The sequence below is a fragment of the Camelus bactrianus genome, chromosome 6 (genome assembly GCF_048773025.1).
Source record: "Camelus bactrianus isolate YW-2024 breed Bactrian camel chromosome 6, ASM4877302v1, whole genome shotgun sequence".
Classification (NCBI taxonomy): domain Eukaryota; kingdom Metazoa; phylum Chordata; class Mammalia; order Artiodactyla; family Camelidae; genus Camelus; species Camelus bactrianus.
The window spans coordinates 19,605,964-19,632,383 of NC_133544.1; the positions used below are offsets into that span (position 1 = coordinate 19,605,964).

General features: G+C 34.9%; 1 protein-coding gene, 1 non-coding gene and 1 pseudogene across 2 annotated transcripts in view; 2 read left to right on the top strand and 1 right to left on the bottom strand.

Annotated features, from left to right (window-relative positions):
• GTF2A1 (general transcription factor IIA subunit 1) overlaps positions 1-26,420 on the top strand; it is a 40,389-nt gene that overhangs the window by 9,003 nt on the left and 4,966 nt on the right. The window contains exons 3-8 of the mRNA XM_074365178.1: positions 3,181-3,382; positions 5,087-5,151; positions 8,869-8,944; positions 10,087-10,220; positions 12,538-12,858; positions 16,584-16,673. Coding sequence (XP_074221279.1) covers positions 3,181-3,382; positions 5,087-5,151; positions 8,869-8,944; positions 10,087-10,220; positions 12,538-12,858; positions 16,584-16,673 — 888 coding nt within the window. The remainder of the gene's footprint in view (positions 1-3,180; positions 3,383-5,086; positions 5,152-8,868; positions 8,945-10,086; positions 10,221-12,537; positions 12,859-16,583; positions 16,674-26,420) is intronic.
• On the top strand, positions 4,389-4,532 carry LOC123617106 (small nucleolar RNA SNORA79). Its single transcript, XR_006725175.1, has one exon. It is a non-coding gene; the product is annotated as a small nucleolar RNA SNORA79 (small nucleolar RNA).
• On the bottom strand, positions 20,561-21,895 carry LOC105069682 (ADP-ribosylation factor 1 pseudogene; annotated as a pseudogene).

Here is a 26,420-nt window from a genome sequence, read left to right on the forward strand (position 1 = left end):
CAGGGGTATTAAATGATTATTGTTTCCAAAACAGTATTACATTCTTTGTTTATTTTAAACTGATATTTTAAAAAGAATATTTTGATAAATAAAATTACATAAAAATGAAATTGGAGAGAAACAAAATATGCAACTAATTGGAACTTTACATTATTTGATAATATAAGCTTAATGCTAAATATTTGTATGGTACTATTATATTTTTCACATTACCTGGAACAGTATTTGTTACTTTGTAAATATGGATTATCAGTGGACTGCTACTCCAACACCCCCTCCTCCTACTCCCCCGAAAAGCCGCTAGAGGTGTGGGGGGGTCTGTTTGCTCATCATAATGACTAGTGGGCATTTTTGGTATTTAGTAGGCTAGAGCCAGGAATATTGCATTTCCTCTACACTTCTGTAGTAATACCCTGTAAATAAAGAGTTGTCTTGCTTAAAATGTCAGTAGCATCCTTATAGAGAAACACTACCCTAGAAAACAGTAGTTTGTTTTCCATTCTCTTCTTTGAAATTAATGTTTAATGTTTGGTAAGTTCTTAGTGATTTTGTTAGTTCCTGAATAAGACATAGTCTCTGACCTGAAGGAGTTCATACTTTAGTAGAGAAGGTAGACTTAGAGTGAAAAGTGTACCAATAGAAATGTTCCTAAGGTATAGAGCCAGTGAGTGATTTATTTGAGGCTGTGTGACTTTGCATTTGCATTGTTTGGGGAATTGTGTGTGATGACTTCCAATCATAAGTATTTTACTAAGATTCAGACAGGAGATATGTATACTATATTCAGGGAACTACAAGTAGTTTGGAAAACAGAGTGCAAGTTATAGTAGCCAAGAGTTAACTTACTGTGTTAATGAGCTTGGTCTTTAGCGTGAGAAGGATTCTCTGAGGTACTAGTTAAAAATGCAGATTTTTTGGGCTTCGGCTCCCAAGAGCCTCACTTGATAGGAGTACAATCTGACTTTTTTTTTTTAAATTTGATTGCATTTACAAAAAAAAAAACCAAAACCAAATTGCTTGAACCCACTAATGGGTTACATTCTGCAGTTTGAAACACAGTGGCTTAGACTTTAAAGCATCAGTTGTCACTTTAGTGTGTGTCAGAGTAACCTGGACAGGTTATTAAAACAGATTCCCCAGAGTTGCTGGCTCGGGGCCAGTGGGTAGGGGTGAGGGAGCTGAGAATTAGTATGTCTAACAAGTTCCCAGGTGATGCTGGTTCTGTTGGTGCAGGACCACATTTTGAGGACTACTGATTGACAGAGGATAGATTGGAAGGACAAGTTTCCACTAAAATGTAAGCTCAGTTAGGACAAAGGTTTTTGTCAGATTTGTTCACTGCCAGTTGTGAATGCCACTAACAGTGTCTAGTATAGGAGATACTCTAATTATTTGTAGAATGAGTGACTCGATGTAGGAAGTTCAGTGAGCTCTGTCGTTACCTTTTGCAATAGTACTCGGGAAGAAAGGACTTAAAAGGGGCAATAATAATAGGGATAGATTGGAACAATTCTTCTGAGGGAAAACTGACAATATTGATTGGGTATTGTGGTGGATTCTGATTCATAGATCATGGGCTTAGGAGGCTAGGTAGGTGAGTTGTGGTATCCAGCACTTAGCACATAATATGTATTAATTAATATTTGTCATTATCATGGAAGCTTGGTTGAAGTGATGAGTCACATTGCAGCAGGTAGACCAATTGGAGATGATAAATCTGAAATACTAAGTTTAGAAAATTATGATCTAAAAAACTGTTTCGTAAGGCATTATTAGTATTTTTTTCCCTTTGATTTTTGGCTTACAAGAACTAGGTTTTCTTTTGTTTCAGAATAGGGGAAAGAATTGTGGAAGATTCGGATGATAGACTGTTTGGGAGCTTCACTATATAATAGTCTGAATGTTTTATTCAGTGCATAAGCCTATTTTGTACTATGTGCTATGCTAGGTGCCCACTTTACAGAGATTAACCAGACAAAACTTAAGCTCTTAAAGAGTAGTCCTTTGTTACCCTAGGGAGAACCCTAGCTGTTTTTAGACTGGGATATGCAGAGACTTAGACTTATTAGCTGGAAGTGAGTTTAGAAGTAATCTAGGGGGGAGGGAAATAGTTCAGTGGTAGAGTACCTCCAATCCCCAGTACCTCCATTAAAAAATAAAAATAAAAGTAATTAATTCAATTTATTCCCTTTTGAGATGAGGAAAATGCCCAAGAAAGATAAATGGTTTGTCCATAAAGCTGATTAAAGGCCAAACCAGGGCTAACTGGGTTCCTGATTTCTGGTATAATGCTCTATTACACAATATCACCACCATCATAATTATAGTAACTAGCACTTACTGATAACTGACTTTATACTAGACTCTGATAAATGTTTTACAAGCATATTTACAAGGATTTGAATGTTTAAGGAACACTTTGTTACTTTCTTGGGCAATTTTCTGTAGATTGAACACTAAATCTGGTAGAGAGGAAATGTGTTAGGGAGAAAGATGGAATAGTTGTAAATATTATCTTTTCCTTCTTTCTTTTGCCAACTTTTGATTTTTTTTTTCCCTCTTCATCACAGAAGCTGTCCTAGGGTGAGATGAGAAAATAGAAGTTGTTGAGCAGAAAAGGGATTGTCAATCCTTTTCATAATAGGAGGGGGAGGGGAATTTCAAAAAGTATGAAGGGTTGAGAATACCTCGAAAAGCATTAGACAAAGTTGGGTTATTCTAACTTGAGGATTGCCTCTACATATTTTTCATTGTGCAAATCAAGAAAAATGAACTTGTTTTATATATGTTATTTAAAAGTTAGAAAATACTATATTAAAGATTTCCATGAAAATAGTTAATAATGGATTTGATATGATGACTTTTGATTACTGAAAAAAATGCTTATATGAAATTCTGCCTCTTAACCAAGGAATACCATAGAAAGTTTGTTGAAGATATTAAAAATAAAAACAAAAAAATTATTCAATACTCTTAGGTAGCAAAAATGAGGTTTGATACTTTAAAACTTAGTGTTCATTATGCATACAGTTGGATAAGAGAGATTGGTAGATTTTTGGTTGTATTCATTTTGAAAATGGAAGAATTTTATAAACAGACTAATAAAGTATATTTTGTCCTTATGTCCAGCATTATCTTCCCTGACCTTCACTTAGAAATCTTTAATGTTCTTTGCCTTAGTTATGGGAGAATAAACTCATGCAGTCTAGGGCAGTGGATGGATTTCATTCAGAAGAGCAGCAGCTTTTATTGCAAGTCCAGCAGCAGCATCAGCCTCAGCAGCAGCAGCACCACCACCACCAGCACCAGCAGGCTCAGCCGCAGCAGACGGTGCCCCCGCAGGCGCAGGCCCAGCAGGTCCTCATTCCCGCGTCCCAGCAAGGTGAGACTGCGTGTGTTGTCCTGCTTAGAACTTGGACATGAAAGTTGTCCTTCTCAAAGAAGAGAAAATGAATTTCTCCTTTCTATTGGTTGAGGAGGGGGTGAGTGGTGTATATGTGTGTATTTATGTGTAAATTTGTATAAAATGTGGATTCTGTTTGTGTAGTAATGATAAATAATTCACTAAGAGAAAGCCTAAAATGATACTCAGTTAAGTATATTAACACTTTCTTTTGAGATAGCTACCTAATAGTGGATTTCCTAAAATAAGTTAAATCTGTAAAGATTTATTTACTAAAGATTTCATTATTTTAAATGGTAGAGTCATTATCTACTTTCTTTATGGAACTGATTTATCCCTTCAAAGATATGTTTGAATTTAGCTTTTATAAATATATCTTAAACATTGGAGAATTTTTGTAACCATGTTTGGGCAATTTGAAATTTTAATTCCCTAGTAGTTTATGTTAACTCTAAATTGACTTTTAGATTTTGTTTAAGGGAAGAGTGGATCTATAACATCTTAATTTATATCGTGTGCTTCAAAGGTAAGAAAAAAACAAGTATTTATAGACTGTGTCCATAGTATTTTGTACTGTGCAAGTCATTTTATAGGTTTTCTTTCACTGAAGCCTATTAAGAGGCTCCTTGAAGTAGCACTTAAAACATCACAGCTGAGGAAAATCTGGGTCCTGAAAAGGCTTGATCCTTTGCATGCAGTATTTTCTGTCATAACAAACATCTTTTCAGTTACAAAACTTCCTGGACATTAGAGTTTTGTACATTTTGTTATCAGAGGAAAATGAAAGTAAATGAAAGCTTATTTTAAGGTAACTGTTTATTTACCCATTTGCTTCACCTGAGAGTATATGTAAGACTTAAAATTGATAGTGATGCATAGTAGAAATGTCTCTTTGGGTTATTTTACTTTTATGTCAAATAAAACTCTTAGTATTTGATTTTATTCTACATCTTGTATCTAATAATTTTATCCTTTTTATCTGTTTTGATGGCTGTTCTTCCTATTGCCTTAAGGCCTGGCAGTAGGATTTTAGGTCATCATAAATTAAAATTTGATTTTCTTCACTCAGAGAATGTTAGGATAATGGGATTATCTGTTTATTCTCTGAAATTTGCGGAATCAAACACAGTTCCTTTTACACTTGAGTAACATTGCCATTATTTCTGATTTTTATTTTTTAAAAAGTTAATGGAAGTAACTTTAAATTCTGGCAACTGTTAAATTGGAAGAAAAGGGCTATGTATATTAAAAAAACCTGTGTAGATTTTTGAGCTCTTCATGAGTTAATAACTCATTCCAACAATATTATTAAATCAGTAAAACAGTTAATGTTTAGTTGGCAAGACAATTTTAAATTATGTTTGAAAATTTCTAGTTTAAGAATTCACAGAAATGTATGTTTAGGTGTTAGGTCTCTCATTACTTTGTGTTCCCACATTCTCTCGTGTCCTTAGGTATTATTACTCAAATCTATTTTTTTAATTGTGGTTTTCCTGTATAAGGTGGGTATATCACAGCACTTACTTACCTTAGAAATTTATAACATTGTGAAGTATCAAATGGTTGAGTGCATTTGCATGAAGAAAGTGTGGAAAGCGTGAAAAAAATTTTCAACATCGTATATTCTAAGAAATAGCCTCATGGTTCCTTGCTTTTATGTATGCTTGTTTGTTTTTTTTATAGCTGCAGCACCACAAGTTATTGTTCCTGATTCTAAGCTGATACAACATATGAATGCATCAAACATGGTAAGATTCAGAAAATAGTGCTTTGCTTGGTTCTGTTTATTGTAACCCAGATTGTGATTATGCTTATGTATGTTGTATATTAACAACTTGAAATTTATATGAGACTTGAGCAAAATAGCTGTTTTATTTGGTTTCCTAAATATTGGATTTAGCAGCAAATCTTAAGTTTAGCTTAATATTTAGACATTTCAGTTAATAGAATTATGCAACCTTCTATTGAAAATACCAAAAGGATGGTGCTTTGGGAGTTATTTCATCTTCTTTTTTTGAGGAAAATAGGTTTAGGGGACCTACCAAAGATATTATGCTAAATATAATTGTTTCAGAAGACCCATTAACAGCAAGAGTTTAGGAATGCTAAGAATTATAAACTTTTTAAAGATGAAAATGAACTGTTTGGAAAATTCAAGATAACTGTTTCTTATAATATGTCAAGTGCCACTTAAAATGCATTTTAATCAGTTGAGTTTTATACATCCAGATTTTTTTAACAAAAAAAACCACTTTTTTTTTTAAAGTTAGATTTTGTGAGCGATGAATAGTGAATCTGAAAGCTCATTTGTAATTTATAAGCCATATAGGAAGCAGGGCTCACCTACTAGACAAATGACTTCTTTTATACCAGCCTTACAAATCTATAATGTCACAGAATTGTACTTTTCTATATAAAAGTAGAAATTGAAATTTTTTGATTTATAAGAAATCAGGGATCTCTTCTAGCAATCCCATTTCTAGGCATGTATCTGGAGAAAACTAATTTGAAAAAATACATGCACCCCATTGTTCACAGTAGCATTATTTGCAGTAGCCAAGACATGGAAGCAACCTAAATGTCCATTGACAGATGATTGGATAAAGAAGTTGTGTGTACACACACACACACACACACACACACACACACACACACACACACACGAATACTACTCAGCCATAAAAAAGAATGAAATAATGCCATTTGCAGCAATATGGGTGGACTCAGAGATTATCATACTAAGTGAAATAAGTCAGGTAGGGAAAGACAAATATCATATGATATCACTTATATGTGGAATCTTAAAAAAATGATACAGATTAACTATTTACAAGACAGAAAGAGACTCAGTCATAGAAAACAAACTTATGGTTACCAAAGGGGAGAGGTGGAAGGGATAAATTAGGAATTTGGGATTAGCAGATATGAACTACTATATATAAAGTAGATAAACAACAAGATCCTAATGTGTAGCACAGGGAACTACATTCAATATCTTGTAATAACCTATAATGAGAAAGAATGTGTGTGTGTGTGTGTCTGTCTGTCTGTCTGTCTGTCTATCTATCTATCTATCTATCTATCTATCTAAATCTCTATGCTGTACCCCAGAAACTAACACAACAAAATAAATCTACTATCCTTCAGTTAAAAAGAAAATCAAGCATTTCTATTTGTACTTCCAGTTCAGGTTGCTAGAATCAGTTCTTCTGCATGAAAATGACAAATTTCCATGCCTGTCATTTCTCACAAGAATTTTTATTATTCAGAAAAAAATTCATTTCAGTTCGTAGGCCCCAGGTTTCTTTTTACTGTCCACCCTTAAAAATAAGTATACTGTAGAATCCACATTGCAGCTGGTACTATTGAAATTGTTTCCTAGGGAATAACTTGTGTCGTTTTTAAAACAGGAAGTTTGATAGAATCACTTAAGAGTAGACCCATCTTGTTTTGAAGAATTTTCAGTGTTGTGGGAGACAATTTTGAATTAAAATTATGTTTAAAGAGATTGGAGCTAAGCTTATGGCCTGTCTCTTACTGATTTGTTACATCTCCTTGATTCTAAAGAGCATGTGTATTTAAATAGATCATAGGTCAGACTTCAGTGAGTAAAATGTATGAGCGTTTACGTGTATTTCTACATTTTACTTGTATTCACTCAATGTGGTCTCCATGTCTTTTCAATGTTCTGGAACAATATAAGTCTCTTTACAAATAAAAGGTTTTTTTTGATTTTTGTTTGTTTGCATTATTATTCCTTATTCAAAGATACTTGTTTAAAAACAGTTTTTTTTAATAGCTTTGTGTACTTTGGGAATGAACATACTGAAAAATGATGTGATTGCATATGAATATGGAATAGTGATAATATAATTGGTAGAAGGTTCAGGGAACTTATGAAATAGGACCTTACATCAAACTAGTTTTGCAGGTTCTCTTTATGAAATTATTGCTCTAATGCATTACCCATGTTGGGGCTATTCATTTCCAGCAGACATTAATAAAAGATGGTTTGTGTATGATGCATCTCTCAACAAATATTTATGGCATCTTGAATGTGCAGAATTATGTAGGTGGTTATTGTGTCATGTGTGCTATATAGAAACTGCCGTGTCAGTTTGCCAGTAGAGGGAAATCTTTTAATCTTATAAAATATGAATTATAGGCACTCAGTATTCCTAAATAGTAAGTGGTTGTTAATATGTTCCTTAAACTTAGATTACCTTTCATTTGCCTCTGTGGACAAGATTTATGTAGATCTTTCATTTTTTTTTTTAAAACAAACAAAATGCAAAACTTGCATTTACAAAGAGAACCTCGTGGGCTATAGCTAGATTCTGAGGACATAGTGGGAATTTCAGGCTTAAGATTTGGAGATTACTCAGGCCTGTCAAATGGCAACAACAACTATATTTTCTTGGAAAGCTATACCTTGGTAGTTGTTGTATCATTAACCCATTTGAGTTTAAGTTTTGTTGACTTCTCTGGCATTACCATCTGCAAAACACATTATATTTGTTTCTCGAAGTTTATTCGAATAGAGGTGTTTATAAAAATGTATAGGTTGGATTGAATATAAGAAGGCTTGGTACCTTAAAAAAGATTTAAGGGGGATAGGGGAAAAAACTACCTACATATAGTTAGTAGTGAGATACATGGAAATACTTGGGGTTCAGGATAAAAAATGCTTGTAAAATTGTAGTTAATTCTTTTGGAGGAAAGGAAAGAAGTCTTCAGAAGCAGTAAATCAAGAATTTATCCTGAGTTTAAAGAAATCCAGAGTATAATTCCATATTTATTTTTATAATTTAAGTGTCAGATACTGGTACTAACTCCACTTTAAAATGTAGAAATAAAATCTTAAGAAATACAGGAAAATTTAAAGGTATTTTTTGTACTAGTAAAACTAGTATTAATATATGTTTTACCTAGAGATCATGCCAGTATTGTCAACTTATGGCATCTTAGAAGAATTGCCAGCTATACTTTTAAGTGCAGTCTTCTGATACAAGGTTTTCTTTAGAGACCTGTTGATTATACTATAATTAAAAATATTAAGGTTACTAAAATGAAGATGCTTATACTTTGCCACAAGTATATTAATTGACAACAAGGAATTCAGAGTAAGGAAACAATAAGAGATGAAATAATGGAATGGATATTTCATATATTGTACAGCATTGTTATTGTGGGTGAGATTTCCTTAGAGTACATTCTCTAGGGGAGAAAAATCCTCTCAGTTTTTTTATTCTACTTAATTGCTTGAAATAATTAGGTAAGATGTTTAGACTTGGTGGTCTTTATTGTACCATTTCATAAAACGGGATTTAGTCTTATTGTTAAGACTTTTCGTTTTAGTGTAAACTAAATGATAAACTCCAAATACTGTTAAAATATGCCAGAAATAAATGAGGTTCTGTTACGCACGTACATGGGTTTGATTTTTTTTTTTTTCCTTTTTTCAGAGTGCTGCTGCCACAGCTGCTACCTTGGCACTCCCTGCTGGTGTGACTCCTGTTCAACAGATATTAACAAATTCAGGTGATTAGAAATAACTGAACCATTATTGATATCAGAAAGTTGTATCATCTAGCCTTTGTTTTATCTTCATCAAAAGACAGAAAATCTTAATATTTCAATATTTCTTTTACCACTTGGCTTAAGTTTTTAAAATAAGATTATTTGAGGACTATGGCACATTAAACCATAATCATTGCTGAGGTTGCAGTAAAGATGAGAATTGCACTTGAGCTTTTGATCTGTAAATGAGAATCCTATTATTGAATGAAGTATGATTATATGGAAGAGCTTATTTACTTAGGTTTTTGCTTAACATGTTAACCCACCAAATAAGTTAAACATGACTCATTTGAACTAACTCGTTATATCAAACTAAATACTGTAGTATCTTAAGAGCAAATGACTGGCAAAAATTTACATTTGATTTTTGGCATATTAATGTTTGAAGAATTTTTTATGTGGATTTAAAATATCCTTAATGTAATTTTAAGTATATAATTTTTTGTTACTTTGTTAATTTCTAAATTTGTGAAGAACAAGCTAGTGACTTACCTTGCTACATATTTCAATAAGATATAATTCTTCACTTCTAATTAATTCAGGATTCTGGGTCATCCAAAACAACATGAGAGGAATTCAGTTGTGTGTGTATAAGCCAGTCATTATAGTTAGTGTTACGTCACAATGGTAATTGATTCAGCAAACTTCTATTGTTTTTAAGCAGTTTTGAAGCCATTGTACTTTTGTTCAAGATATTAATGCATTATTATACTTCTGTTTCTTTACAGCTTTAAAAACCAATAGCCCCTGAAATATTTCATCTTAGTGCTTTCTCATGACTCCAGACATGTTACCAAAGATAATTTAAGCTTTTGATTGATTCTCAGAATCTGCTGAAACTATTGGAAAACAGCTTTGTATGGATGATAAATAAGATAAATAAAACATTTTAAGTAATGTATTCGAACATGGAGGGAAGTTAGAGAAGTTAAGAATTACAGTTTACTGTGTATGGATGACAACCCTTAATGAGATTGTTAGTCTTCTAAGATTTCTAGGTTTTTTGGTGGTTTGACATTTTACTATGAATTTACTTATTTTGAGATGATCACTGCTAAAATGATAACTTGGAATATCTTTTTGCTTTTTGCTTTTTGCTTTAGGCCAGCTGCTTCAAGTGGTCAGAGCAGCCAATGGTGCCCAGTATATATTCCAGCCTCAGCAGTCAGTGGTTCTGCAACAACAGGTTATACCACAGATGCAGCCTGGTGGAGTACAAGCTCCTGTCATACAACAGGTAAAAAGATCTTAAACTCTGACCACCATGGGGTTCTTCTTTCTTCTTCCGTATGAATTATCTGGGTGCTTCCGTTCCCTTTTCCCATGGCTTTATCTGTATAAATTCTTAGACACTTATCCAATACTACACACCTGTTCTAAATTACTCCTGTACACCTCATAGCTTAACGTACATTCAGTGCGTTTAAGAAAAAATTGTTATTCCTACTCATCCAACACCATCCCCTTTTTCTAAAAGTGGCACCATTCTCCATCCAGTTTCCTAAGCTAGTTATTTAGCATTCATTCAGCAAACGTTTTATTGTGTGGCTACATATTAGGGTCTTTGCCAGAGTCTGGAGATTTCAGAGTGAAAAAGGCAGGCATGAATTTAGTTCCATGATGCTTATGTATTTTCTGGAAAAGAGGTGTGTGGAACCACCCTTTTCCTTACTCCAGGGTATCATGAAGTCCTACCAATTCTTCCTAATAGTTCGTTTTTTTCAGGCGCAGTTTTAACATGTTTGCAGTCCCTTAATATGTTTGAAGCTAGTTTTCTTTTTCCAGATGCTCTTGTTTCCTTAGTTCACACTCTCATAATTTCTCACTCAAAATAATTATCCTCTTAATTTCCCTGCCTCCAGTCTTGTACTCTCCTAACCTGACTGCCACTCTGTAGTCATTGTTTTAAAAATATTAAAATCTTTTAATGACTTCCCATTGCCTATTGGAAACAGTCTAAACTTCTCATCATGGGTTATAAGATCTTTTTTTATTTTGGACCTTTTTTGATCTCTTCAGGTTTACTTCCTGCCATGCTCCCGTTGTTACCTGCTTCAGCTGCTGTTTAGATCAGTTAGCAAATACTGTACCTACTTGTGTGCCAAGCATAAAATTGTACTCTAAGGACAAAGGTGAAAGAGAAACAGTTATTTTCTTGAGGAACTTGGGTACTTTAAAAAAGAAACAAACATATAAACAACATAATGTCAGTGCAGTACAGTGACAGAGGTAAGATCAGGGGAGGAGCATTAATCCAGCCTACTATAGCTTTCCAAATTTTGTCCTGCTGGTTCTTCTGAATCTCACTTGATGCTGTTTTCACTTGATGCTGTTTAGAATGTCTCCTTTGGCCTTCCTTCTAGCAACTTCCTCTACTCCCCAAACAAAACAAAGCACAAAAGCCTGGCTGATCTCCAAAATACAAATAGAAGCTGAAGTATTACCTACTTGGAAGTCTTCTGATCATGCCTTGTCCCCCAAGTTGAATTTAGTACCCTCTCCTGTGTTCTCATAGTGCTTTATCATACCTCTGTTACATCTTCTGTCTCTTTGAGTTGTTACAGCTTTGTCTATTACACCATTAATTTGTAAACTTCTCAAAGGAAATAGTATGTTATTATTTATGCATTCCTTGATCCTAATGGCAGGTAATGGCAGTTCAGTGCTTTTTATTTATCACTAGGCATTATCTGCTTTTTATTTATTAGTACCTATGATTATAAATATGTTCATTATAACATATAATTACTATTTGTTCATTTTTTTTTGAGTTGTGATTTACTTTAAGATCTTAGAATGCAGAAGCTAGAAGGAACTTTAGAAATCATCTGATCTGGTGGTTCTCAGCTGTGATTGCGTGGTTAGAATCATCTGGGGAGCTTTAAATAAAATAGAGTTTGTCTTACACTAATTAAATCAGAATATTAGGAGTGAGATTTAGGTATTGGTATTTTAAACTATTGGGTAATTATAATTTGTAGCCGGAGTTGAGCACCATTGATTCTAGTCTAACAGTGAAGTTTTGCTAAAGTCATGAGAGGTTAAACCACTTGTATCTGCTATATCTTTATCTGTGATCTTAGACAAAACTAAAACCCAGGACTTCAGATTTTTAGTGCCATGTTCTTTGTAGAGAGGCAGTGCAGCATAGTAATAAGAGCAGAACCAGAAAGCCTAGGTTCAAATTTTGGCTCTTAGTGACTTGACTGCAAACTTTGCAAGTTACTAAACCTCCATACCTTGAGCAAACAAACTAATAATGTGTGTAACTGTTGGTCTGGAATCTGGCATAGAAATTGATGTATAGCGAGTCCTTGATAAATGAAGCAGTTATTATCAGAAAATCTTTTTTCCTTTAGAGATTTTAATGTAAAATGAAAATTTAGTGGATCAGCACACTCAATAAACACTCCTTTTGTGCTTTGGTAGTTTTAACTACGTATAAGGTCATTTTTGGTGACTCTTCAACTTTTGTCCCTATTTCTGTGCACTGAGTAATGAAACTACTTGATCCTCTTAACTAGTTTCTAACATGTGATTTTCTTTTGCCTTAGGTACTGGCCCCTCTTCCTGGAGGAATTTCACCACAGACAGGCGTCATCATCCAGCCCCAGCAAATCTTATTTGCAGGAAATAAGACTCAAGTAATACCTACAACAGTGGCAGCTCCCACACCAGCACAAGCGCAGATAACTGCATCTGGCCAGCAGCAGCCACAGGCCCAGCCTGCTCAACAGCAGGCTCCGTTGGTGTTGCAAGTTGATGGAACTGGGGATACATCATCGGAAGAAGATGAAGATGAAGAAGAAGACTATGATGACGATGAGGAAGAAGACAAAGAGAAAGATGGAGCTGAAGATGGGCAGGTAGAAGAGGTAAGTTTCTAGTTGAAGACGTGAAATGAGAAGCTACTCAGTCATTTCTTCTTTGACTTGGTGCCAAACTGATGGATTCATATCCTAATTTTTCAGAGGCTGTTAGGGTACCAAACAACAGAGTTTTAAATGTAAAGTTGGATTTCTGATAAGATTTTTAGATTGATTTGGTTGTTTTTATCTTCATAAAATATTATTTTAGATAGCTGGTAATAAAAAATGAATGTTTACCAAATTAAGCTGGGTTTATAAAGGTGATGGAAACAGTATAAGTAATTCTAATTTGGTTTATGCATTGGCTTAGATGTAAGACATTGGTAGAACAGATCAATGTGGTTACTCTTTTGCATCAATAATTAAAAAGGTAAGGTGACATTTGGGAAGAGAGGAGACAAGAAAAAAGTTGTGACAGTTTTATTTGAAATTTACTTTTGTTCCATATTCCATATTACGCCTAGATATCCTTATCCACTCATAGTATCTATCTTCAGTTTAGCAAACCATCCATTCTTACTCATCTTCAGTTATATTTTAGAAACATATAGATATACTTTCGTTTTCCTCAGTGTTCCAACTTAGTTACATGTGCTCAAGATGATCACAGTTTTTATTGTTAATTGCCTTATGCAGCCTTAAGATGTAATTTTATTTATCTTAGTACAAAGTAAATTATCTAAGTAATGTTTTTAAAAATACTGTTTTCAATTAAATATTGACTATCTACAAATGAATAAAAATATTTTAAAATATAAACACCCTGATGTCCACATCTAGTTAAAAAATCCCATTGCTTAATTAAATTCCTCTGGGTGCCTCTCTAATCCCTGTCCTCTTCCTTCTGCCATCAGTAACTATGCTTATGAATTTTATGCTTGTCATTAACTTGCCTTTATATTTCAGCATATGTATTGATGTTCCTAAAGAGCATAGATAGTTTTGCATGCACATGTATAACATAAATTGAATAAGTATATTTTTTTCTGTAAGTTGGGTTTTTTAAATTTGCATTTCTTTGATTACTAGTGAGGTTTAGCCTCTTTGATTCTTTCATGTTTTCTCTGTTGGCAGTCAAATCAGACATGAAAAATGGCAGTGTTTCTAAAATTGTTGGCTTAAGTCCTCCAAAACATTATTTGCTAGAAATGGTGATAGCAGGCACTTTTATCTTGTTCTTAATCTTAAAAGGAATCCTTTCTATAGTTGACTGTTCAGTATAATATTTACTGTAGGCTTTTTATGGATACTTTTTTATCAGGTTAAGGAAATTCCCTTCTATTCAAATTAACTAAGAGCTTTGCTTTTTTTAAACTATAAATGAATGCTAAATTTTATAAAACACTTTTCCTGCAACTATTAGATAATCATGATTTCCTTAATTTTTTATTTATGATGAATTGCATTAATTGGTTTTCTGTTTATAAACAAATTTTGTGTTCCTGGGATAGCATACCTTAATCATTAATGTTTACCCTTTTTATGAATTACTGAATTCCCTTTGTTTAGGACTTTTGCATGTATATTCATAAATGATACTGTTTGTGATTTTCTGTTCTCACACTCTTCTTACTAGGTTTTAAGATTTATGGTAGCCTTGTAATATGAATTTTGGAGAGTGTTCCCTCTACCTTGGACTTCTTTTTTTCCCCAAATACTATGCTTAAGTCTCCTGTGAATATTCATTAAAATTTGCTGCTAAAAATATCTGCTAATAATGTTCTTACTCAGATAGTCAGTGGGTAAGGTACATCTTTCTAGGACTATATATTTAACCAAATTTATTAATTGATTAGCATAAAGTTAAAGATAACAGTATCTTTAATGTCAGAATCATTTGTAGTAATTTCTTTTTTTATTTTCTTATTCTTAATACTATTGTTTGCACTTTCTTGTTGTTTTTCCTTGCTCACTCTTACCAGAGTTGTATTGAGTATAGTGTTTTCAAGGAATCAAATTTGTTTATTCTCTCTAGTGTAGTTTTTCCTATTTGATTACTTTCTGTTCTGTTTTATTTGTAGAGAATATGATCTGTGTGATGTGTGCATCCTTTGAAATTGATTGAAACTTGCTTTATATGGTCAGTTTTTGCATATGCTTCCTGTGTATTTGAAAAGAATGTTTCTGCAGTTGACTGGTCCTGTCTTTTATATACGTCTGTTAGATTTAGATTGTCACTTGTTTGCTTTGGATATTCTGTATCCTTACTGATACTTTTTGTGTGCTTGCTTTGTCATTGATTACTAAGTAAGGTATATTTAAATCTCCCAAGATGATGGTGGATTGATTTCTCTTGTTTTTCTTTAATTTTTGCTTTTTATATTTTGATCCTAAAAATGGGTACACAAGCTTAAAATTTCACAAAAAGTGAGTCGAACCATTTATGGTTACACAGCATCCTGCTTTATCTCATGTACAAAAGGTTGTACATGAATGTTCATAACAGCACTAGTCACAAAATCCAAAAGATGTAAGTAACCCAAACGTCCATCAAATGATGGATAGATGAATAAAATGTGGTGTATCCAGACAGGGGGAATATTATTTAGTTAAGAAAAAGAACAAAGTACTGGTATATGCTACAACGTAGATAGATGAACCTCAAATAGATTGCTGAGTTAAAGAAGCCAGGCCAGGTGTTGTCTTTATATTGTATGACTCTGTTTATATGAAATACCCAGAATAGTTAAGTCTATAAAGCCAGAAAGCAGGTTAGTGGTTGCTAGGCGTTGGGGGGAGGTGGGAATAGTGAGTGTCTGCTTATTGGTCAAGGTTAGGAAGTGGTGATGGTTGTACACATATGAATATACTAAGTGTGACTGAATTGTACACTTCAAAATGGTTAAAATGGTGAGTTTCTGTTTTGTAAATTTTACCTCAAAAATTTTATTGCATTTACATTGGTGATAGCTATTTTAAATTAAATAATATACATACATCCATGTGTGTGAGTAGGTATAGGCCTTGACTTAATATCATCTTGATTATTTTCTCCACTTTTATTATTTTGTCATATCTTCTCATTCTCCATTACTTAGAAGTTTGTTTTATTTTCTGCCACAACTGAGGTCAAGTTTAATGTCGTTGGTCATTTTATGCTCTAGTTAGATCTTGGCCTTTAATTCTCTTTGGTACTGAGTTTGAGATTCCACCCCCCCCCCACCTTAATCTGAATGTCTTAGTTAATTATGCTGTAAGTCTCCACTATCACAGTGGTAGACGTGCTAATTTGAATTCATATAGTTCTAGTCCTTAACGTAAAGACAAGCCAGACTGCTTATCTATTTTATAGCCCTCTTTTCCTCCTCCATTTTCACCATTGTTTTCCCTTTTATACTGTTGCTTCTGGTACCTAGTACCATCTGATGGTACCATACGGTGGTACATAGTGCCATCATATTTTCTTAGGTCCACTTCTAGGCATCTTAAGCAGTTATTGGAGAGAATTATCCTAGTGCTGTTGTGAAAGAATAAAGGAAATAAACATTTTTTTCAGATTTATAAGTTATATAGCTTAACTATTTTAATTGTTAATTACATTTAATTTGTTGCTGTAATTTCACTAACATTAAGTTTTAAAAATACATTCATGGTATGTATATGCATCTGTCTGGCCCTTGGTTCTCAAAGAACATCAAGGTCATTGTGTTTCTTTTCATTGAATATTAGAAGAGCTTTATTCTAGTTACATGTGAAGTGTAAATAGGTAAACTCTTCTTTTTTATTTGTAGGAGCCCCTCAATAGTGAAGATGATGTGAGTGATGAGGAAGGACAGGAACTCTTTGATACAGAAAATGTTGTTGTATGCCAATATGATAAGGTAAGGGTTTTCTCCTAAGATTACTGGCATTTCTTCTGTTGTAATTTCTTCCCTAAACCATCCTTTCTGCCTTGTTCAGACATTTGGACAGCTAATCAATGCCCTGTATATTCAGTATAAACAGTGTGAATGAAAACATTGTTATAGTTTAATAGGTTATTTTAATAGAATGAGAAATTAATACATGTAGCTTTACATTTGAAAAATAAATTATGAATGAGATCATGAGGAGAGGCATGCTGTTTTCAGTTTAGACTGTCTCTCCCAAATTGTTAACAAAGTAAACAATCCACTTTGGCATTGTCCTTTAATGTGAATAGTACTTCAGTGGGGTAGCCCTGTTTCACCTCTAACCTCAACTACTTCAAAACAAAAAGGCTTTAACTGAATCTCTGTAACTTTTTTTTTTTTTTTTTTTTTTTTTTTTTTTGCTAAAGAGAGACCTAGGGCAATAAACAGGACTGATAATTACCAAACAGATACGTTTTACTGAAAATTATTTTGAAAATTATTTAGCATTGCTGTATTTTGGTAGCATTAAGGAATTTTTAAGCTGGGTTTCGTGAGAATTAGCTGTTGACTCCTTGAGATCTTAATTCTTTAAATGAGTGTTACTTTCCAAGTTTTTTTTTTTTTTTTTTACAGTTACTGGCATGATTGAGTTTTTTTATTGACGAAATATTTAATTATTAATAAAATTTGTTTTTTTACTGTAATCATTAAGTTTGTAATAAATCCACAAATTATATTGCATTTTTACTATTTAATTTCAGCAGAGGTCTTTACCAAGTGCTGAAAACCCTGCCAGTTGGGTTTTGTTTGTAAGCACTACTCATTAGCTAAACATAATTATTAAGTGCCTAAATATTTGTGCTAGGAACTGGAGCTGTAGTCATGGTAGTGCAAACTTGTGCCCTGCATGAATTTTCTTTATGAATGATGAAAATTTTAAATTTGTGTTGCTTTTATAGAAATGAATGTTATAAATAGCCATGCTTATTGCAAAAACAGACCTGTAGGGAAAATGTCAGGACAGTGGATCTTACCATTTCCTAATGAAAAGTCAAGCCATTATATACTAGTAAAGTTATAGAATAAGGACTGTGAGGTCATTGATTCAGAGTTATCAGAGCATCTGCCTTTGTACATTATGATTTCTGAGTGAGTGTTCTTAATCCTCCACACCAGGCTTTTTCTAATAAGTGTAATTTCATGTAGAGAAAAAGCATTGAGGTAAAAATAGAAGATAGGAATAAACTTTATTGTCAAGAAGCCTCAAGGGGACCTCTTGAACCAAATTACCCAGAACATAGTTTCATAATAACAAGATACCAGTTTTATTTGGTGAGAAAGAGGACTTTTACCTTAGCTTGACAGAAGAATATGCTTTTAGGCATCTTCATAAAAGAATATATTCTCCTTTGGTACAAATTGTATACGTACTATTTTAAATGTTACAGTTGGTTGGTTTTGCTCCAAGAGATATTATTTTAATGTTTGAAACTAAGAAATTGAAAACTAGCTTTCAGTAGTGTGTTGAATGATAAACAATGTTAAAGTTTGCAGAGATCTAATTTTTAGAATCAAATGAGTTTGGAGATTGGAGGTTTGGGGCTTGATGGAGGTACTATTCACATTAAAGCAAACAATAAAGGATGATGGTGTTCACTGGTTAAAATGTGGTTGGGTATGGTTTGAGCCAATTTGAATTTTAGGAATTTATTTTTGAAGCCTAAACTTTAGAATCTCAACAATGAGTCAAGTTTAGAAGTGATCATAGAATGATCATGTTGTCAGTCAGATCAGAATCTCAGTTAAACCTAATGATGAGTCAGAGTTCTCCCTTAAGTATGGGTGGATAAGGACTGATTGCACAGGTGTTGAGCCCTCAGCCTTATTTATAGGTAATTTTATTTTATGTTTGTCATTAGAAAATTTCAGAGGCCATTCTTTGGCATTCAGGACACTCCTCCATGAAGCACTTATGGCCAGTTAAATGAATTGTTTTTCAAGTTGTCTTTTATGGTTTTATTTAAACCATTTATTATTCAATATGACTTCATTGCTTAGTAAATGGATTATTATTTGATCCATGAAACTTCTGCGTTTGCTTTTTTGCAAGTTGTCTTGCCACAGAATGCAATCAGTTTACTTGTCTGTGCAGTTCCTCTTTTTTGGCTGGTCATCATTTGTTTATGTAATTCCATTGTCTCTCAGGTTGCTGTCACTCGGTTCATTCTGGAAATAAATTTGTATACCCATTTTTAGGATAGTTAATACTTTATAAGAAGTCAAAAGAGGAGACAGTTCTTCTCATTCAACAAATTGGTACTGTTGAGTATCTGTTATGTCCCAGGACACTTTTCTGGGAACTTGAGATATACTAGTGAACAAAACAAAACAATCCCTGTCTCCTACTCAAGAGAGACAGATGCTAAAACATAATAAATAAATAGATCAGCTAATATGGTATGTTAGAAACTGATAATTGGTATGGGAAAGGAGACAGGTTACAATTTTTAAAACATGCTTGATCTTTTGAGAAGATGACATTTGAACTAAAACTTGAAGAGAGTTAGCTAGCCTTGTCATTGTCTGGTAGCAGAGCCTGCCTGTTGTGCGTGAGGAGTAGTAAGGAGGCCAGTGTGGCTGGACTGAGGGGTGTAATACAATAGTAGATTAATTCAGAGGTAAGTGGGGGAAGATGGTTTGGGACTTTGTGAGGACATGGGCTCTTACTCTAAGTAAATTGGGAAGCTATTGGAAGGTTTCAAATAGACAAGGGTGATACTACTTCATTTTAATTTTAAAAGGATTACCTTCTCTTTTTTGTTCAGCAGAGTATATGAAAGAAGCAAAGGTTGAAACAAGGAGACTAATAGAGGGGTAGTGTAGTAATCCAAGTGAGAGATAATGGTGACTCAGGCTAGGTTGATAATATTGGAAGTGGTGAGCAGCTGAATCTTGGATATGTTTTGAAGGAAGAGTCAACATGATTTCCTGATTCTTTTTTAGTGTGTGGTAGAGAAGAAAAAGAGGAATGGTGGGTGACTCCCAAGATTTTCTTTTTTTGATTACTAATCGTGTATTGAAAGCAGTAAGAGGTTCCATGAGACCAAATAAACCAGTTCTGAGGTTTTCCCCAAGATAAAGTTTAACAGCTCCAGCTTCTTCAGTGTTTATCAAAATACAAAAGAAAAAAGTAGAGGTTCTCATTTTCAATGGCAAATCTGACCCTTGCAGGCTGAGGGAGTGAAAGCACATGTAGACAGGGGTTCCGAGGGGCTGGGGCTCTAGGGTGACCACCTGCGCTCCTGCTGGTGTGACCCCAGAGGGCCCGGGGCAGGCCAGCGAGAGCGTTCTGACCCAAGTGCCTGTGCTGACCCAAGAGAAGGCCGGGGTCTCTCCAGGGGGTCTGAGAGCAGGGGCTGCAGCCTCCAACCCATCTCCTGGGCCGCTGTGTAAGCACAAACACAAGCACAAACGCTATGGGTTGTGGGGTGACCCGAGACAGAGCGAATCACAGGGACCCTATTGTAACCATGCGAAATGGATCATGGCTGGTTCTGCCCCGTTTCATGTTCCCAGCAGGAAACAGACCACTGAGACTGGGCTCAGGCCATTACTGCAGAACCTACACTAGGCACATTTCTTCCTTCTGTGTGTTCAAGTGTTCTCCTTATCTTATATTTGTAACTGTTTTAAAAAATGCACTGAGTTTGGGTTAAAAACCGACCACCAAAATGGATCTCAACACAGATCTAAAGCTTAGAGGAGGAGCATCAGGCTCGTCTGAAAACAGCGACTCCTGGATGACCCGTGTGCCTAAAATCCCTTCTCAGTTCTAAACAGTGGGTTGATTTTCTTTACAATAAAAAAAGCTGAGTAATACTGCATAGGAGCACCAGAAAGTGCCTCATTGGAAACAAAAACTATTTACATTAAATAAAAACCCAGTTGCAGGCTGCGTCTGCACATTTACAGCATGGTGAAGCACACTGTGACCAACCATGGAGACAGCTTCTGGCACTCACACCACAGGGGCACGTTTGCCACATGATAGTAAAGCAAGGGTAGAAGGAGTGAGAGGGGAGGAGAGAGGAGCATAGCTCACTTCTGGTTCCGGAGCTGATTGGACAGCCAGTCCAGTCCCTCATAGAGCCCGTCCCTGCTGGTGGCACAGGTGGCCTGAATGTACCAGTTCCTGTGGCACAGAGAGTGTAGGCCCAGCTTGTCCATGATCTCGGCTGCATTCATGGCATTGGGGAGGTCCTGTTTGTTAGCAGAAACAAGCAGAACTGCGTCCCTGAGCTCATCTTCTGCCAGCATCCTCATGAGCTCCTCACGGGCCTCGTTCACATGCTCTCTGTCATTGCTGTCAACCACAAAGATGAGACCTTGTGTGTTCTGGAAGTAGTGGCGCCACAGAGGCTGGATCTTGTCCTGGCTGCCCATGTCCCACACGGTGAAGCTGATGTTCTTGTACTCCACGGTCTCCACGTTGAAGCCTATTGTGGGAATGTTGGTCACAATTTCACCCAGCTTCAGCTTGTACAGGATGGTGGTCTTTCCCACAGCATCTAGGCCCACCATAAGAATGCGCATTTCTTTCTTGCCAAAAAGGCCCTTGAAGAGGTTCGCAAAGATATTCCCCATGCTGTAGACTGGTGAGAGCAACAATGGCCAGAGAAACCCTCGGCGGCCGCGGCGCTGCTGCTGCTCGGATTCAGGCATTGGTTTCGCTCCCACAAGATGGCGGCTCTCCCAAGATTTTTTGATGAGGAACCAGATGGAAAAATGGAGATGCCATCAACTCAGATGGGAAAGGCTGCTGATTGAGCAGATGTGAGAGACAAGAATGACCAGTTTTGGACATGTTAAGTTTGGTGTGTCTGTTAGACATTCAAATCATTCATCTTAAGAGGAACCAGGTTTAATATCTACATAGTGTAATTAGACCAGAGTTATAAGACCACTTAGTGCAAGAGTCTCTACCCTGACTACTCTTTTCACTTTATGGTACCCTTTTGTTTTAATAAGAAATTTATAAATGTTACATAGGTATATAGCTTAAGTTAGTGATCTAGAGGAAGAGCATGAGAGTGGTTTTCAAATATGAAGTTGTTTTGTTTTAAGTCACAAAAGGCAGAGTTAGAATCAATAGTGGAAGTTGGGAGTAAGCAGATTTTACTAAAGGGTAAAGTATGAAAGACTTGAGAGAGCTGTCTCAGAAAGGAATGACTTAATTTTCAATTCTTTGCTCCACCCCCAAGTTCTAATCATACTCAAGCAGACACTGAACAACAGTTTGCTAAGAATATGCCTTGGAGAATGTTTGCACTGAGAAGTTAGACCATGGAATTTTAGGAATGAGATCTGAGAAAATATCTGTACATTGTGAGTATTTCTGCATTGTTACATAGAACGGCCTGATTTAGTAGAAAGCATATTGGATCTGGACAAGAGAATCATCTTTGTCACTTAATAGCATTATGCCTTTGGTCAAGTCATTGAACCTCTCCAGGCTGTAATTTTCCTCTTTTGAAAGTGAAAGCCAGAACTACTTGATTTTGAGGTTTCTTTAAATCAAAGAAGAGGGAGTCTTTTTTTTTTTTTTTCCCCCTAAAAGGTGTGGAGCTTGAACTGAGCATTGAATAATGAGTAGTACTTTCTAGGAGAGGGAAGAAATGTCTTTTCAGTTGATTAAGTTTTATAGCTCCTCTTTCTCCTGAATCCACAGAATTGTAAACAACTGAAAACTAGAAATGAAGGCAGAGGTGGATGTGCCCAGGACCTGGCGCAATTTGAATTCTGCCCTTTCCCCGTTGACTTAACTGTGGATATACCCAATTTTTGAAATCCACTCTGAGTGACTAGAAGATCAGCGTTCCCTCAGATGTATTTGTTAAATGATGCCATGTATAAGGTTCCATGTAACGTCTCGAGAAAGCTGTGAGGAGTTTTATTTTCGTGGAAGAGGTTAAGTCCATAACTATATATACTTCCAATGAGGCTAGAGATGTCTCTGGGAATGCATTGAGAATAATCAGTAAGAAAGAGTACCTTTTAGGTGGAGCAATTAGGGAAAGCTTTGTGGAGGGCACAATATTTTTGAGATGGGTCTTGAAATAGGAATTGAATTTGTAAAAATGGAAGGAAGGGATGATTCTTTTGATTGAAATACAGTTTTTGAGGAATGTGGAAGTAGGAAATAAGTTTGGAAAGGTGAGTTACTACCAAGTCATTTAGAAACAACCAAGCAGAAGTGATTGTTCAGAAGTGTGCTTCTGACAGCAGTCTTTCTGAGTGGAAGGAAGGAGAGAGTTAAGGCCTAGAAATCAGTTAGAAGGTTATTGTAATAGATTATGTGACAGGAGGCTGTTGATACGATAACTAGAAGATTATTGATGGCCTCAGTTGCCAGGTTTCCTGAAGTTAACTAAAGTAGAATTAAAGATAAAGTAATTAGAGGTTAGAAATACTAATATTAGTGACATTCATAGTAATATAAATATAATACTAATACTATGACCACAAGGTCAGCAATGTGAAAGTTGTTAATATATGTGAGGAAGAGGAAGAGAATGGTTGTAAACATGTCACCTTTGAGGAGGGGTAATGTCCTGGTGGTCAGTAATGAGAAGAATGAAGACAAGCCTGAGGTTGAGCAAATGGTACCAACATAAAAGGAGTAACAGAGGAGAAGACAAGGCAGTAGTCTAGATGCATCAGGTAAAACAAAGGGTATTCCTGTTTTAAATTTGTCAGTATAAAATTTCCTGTGAAAAACGGACATGTGTATATGCAGACCTGGTAGAGATAAGATATTTTGCAGAGAAATACTAACTACCTTAATGAACACAGTGCCAAGAGCCATAAAATAATACTAATTATGGGTAGGTTTATTTTTTAAAAACCCATCTCGTGAGTGAATGGGTTTGTTTTTTTGTTTTGTTTTGTTCACATTAAACTTTATTAAGAAACCAATTTATCTGACCACAGTGGTATAAAATTAGAGATTAATTATAAGAAGAGAAGTGGAAAATTCCCAAGTATTTGGAGATGAAACAATATGCTACTGAACAACCAATGAGTCAAAGAAGAAATCAAAAGAGAACTAAAACAACAACAACAACAACAAAAAAACTTGAGACAAATGACAATGGAAATACAATATACCAAAGCTTGCAGGATGCAGCAGCAGCCAAAATGCCCACATCAAGAAACAAAAATCTCAAACAACCTAACTTTTGATAACTGAAGGAACTAGAAAAAGAAGAACAAACAAAGCCCAAAGTTGGCAGAAGGAAGGAAATAACAAAAATCAGAGTGGAAATAAATGGAGACTAAAAAGACAATAGGAAAAAAATCAATGAATCTAAGAGCTGATTCTTTGAAAAGATAGAATTGATAAACCTTTAGCTAGACTCATCAAAAAAGGAGAGCACTCAAAATCTGAAGTGAAAGAGATGTTACAGTTGATAACACACAGCACAAATATAAAGAATCATAAGAGGCTGCTAACAATTATATACCAACAGATTGGACAACCTAGAAGAAATGGATAAATTCCTACAAAGTACTGCATACCAAGACTCAATCATAAAGATACAGAAAACCTGAACAGACTGATTATTAGTAAGGAAATAGAATCAGTCATCAAAAATCTCCCAACAAACAAAAGTCCAGGACCAGATGGCTTTACTGGTGAGTTCTACCAAACATTTAAAGAGGAATTAATACCAATCCTTCTCAAACTCTTCCAAAAAATAGAAGAGGAGGGAACACTTCAAACTCAATTTGTGAGGTTTGTATTACCTTATACCAAAACCAGACAAAGGTGCCAAAAGAAAAGAAAACCATAGATCAGTATCCCTTGATGAACACAGATGTAGAAATCCTTAACAAAATACTAGCAAACCTAATTCAGCAACACATTAAAAAGATGATGAGATAAATCCCATGATTAAGTAGGTTTTATTCCAGGGATGCAAGGAAGGTTCACCATCTGCAAATCAGTGTGATATACCATGTTAACAAACGAAGGATAAAAATCATGATGGTCTCAATATATGCTGAAGAAGGACTTCATAGAATTCAACATTCATTTATGATAAAAAGTCAACAAAGCGGTTATGAAAGGAATGTACCTGAACATAATAAAGAGCATGTATGATAAGCCCACAGGTAACATTATACTGAAAGCTTTTTCTCTAAGATCAGGAACAAGACAAGCATGCCCACTGCTGCCACTTTCCTTCAACATAGTATCAGAAGTCCTAGCTAGAGCAGTTGGGCAAGAAGAAGCACAAGGCATCCAAATCAGAAAGGAAGATGGAAACTGTCACTGCTTGCAGATGACATGATAATATTATTACACATACAAAACCTAAAGACTCCACCAAAATTTTTTTAGAAGTAATAAATGAATTCAGTAAAGTTGTAGGATACAAATATCAGTATATAAAATACCTGTTTCTATACACATAATGAATTATCAGAGAAATTAAGAAAACAGTCCCATTTACAGTTGCATCAAAAAGAGTAAAACACCTAGGAATAAATTTAACCAGGAAAATGAAGGACAAGTCCTGTACGCTGAAAACTATGCAATACTGATGAAAGAAATTGAAGAAGACACAAATAAATGGAAAGATGTTCCAATGCTCTTAGATTAGAAGAATTGATATTGTTAAAATGTACACAGTACCCAAAGCAATTTTCAGATTCAGTGCAGTCACTCTCGAAATTCCAATGGCCTTTTTCACAGAACTAGAACAAACAATCCTAAAATTTTTATTGAACCACAAAAGACACAGAATAGCCATAGCAATATTGAGAAAGAAGAACAAATCTGAGGCATTGTGTATCCTGATTTCAAACTATATTACATAGCTGTAGTAATTGAAACAGTATATTGGCATAAAAACAGGTACACAGATAAATGGAATAGAAAAGAGCCCAGAAATAAACCCATACATATGTAGTCACTTAATTTATGACAGAGGAGCCAAGAATATAAAATGGGGGAAAGGACAGTCTCTTCAGTAAATGGTGCTATGAAAACTGAACAGCGACATATAAAAGAATGAAACTGGACTATCTTACCTTACACAAAAACCAACTCAAAATGGATGAAAGACTTTAAGTAAGAACTGAAATCATAAAACTCCCAGAAGAAAACATAAGTGATAAGCTCCTTTACATTGGTGATGCTTTTCTGGATTTGACACCAAAAGCAAAGGCAACAAATGCAAAAATAAACAAGTGGGTCTACATTAAATTAAAAAAACTTCTGCAAAGAAAGCCATCAACAAAATGAAAAGGCAGCCTACAGAATGGGAGAAAATACTTCAAATCATATATCTGATAAGGAGTTGATTTCCAAAGTATATAAGGAACTCATACAATTCAATAGCAAAACAAACAAAAACGAATATGATTTTAAAATGGCCAGAAGATCTGAATATATGTTTTCCCAAAGAAGATATCCCAATGGCCAACATGTACATGAAAAGGCACTCAACGTCGCTAAACATCAGGGAAATGCAAATCAAAACCATAACGAGATACCACCTCACACCTGTTAGAAATGTCTATTAAAAAAGCAAGAATTAACAATGTTGGTGAGGATGTAGAGAAAAGGGAACCCTTTTGCAGTGTTGGTTGAATGTAAATTGGTGCACAATATAGAGGTTCATTAAAAATAGAACTACCATATGATTCAGCATTTCTACTTCAGGGTAT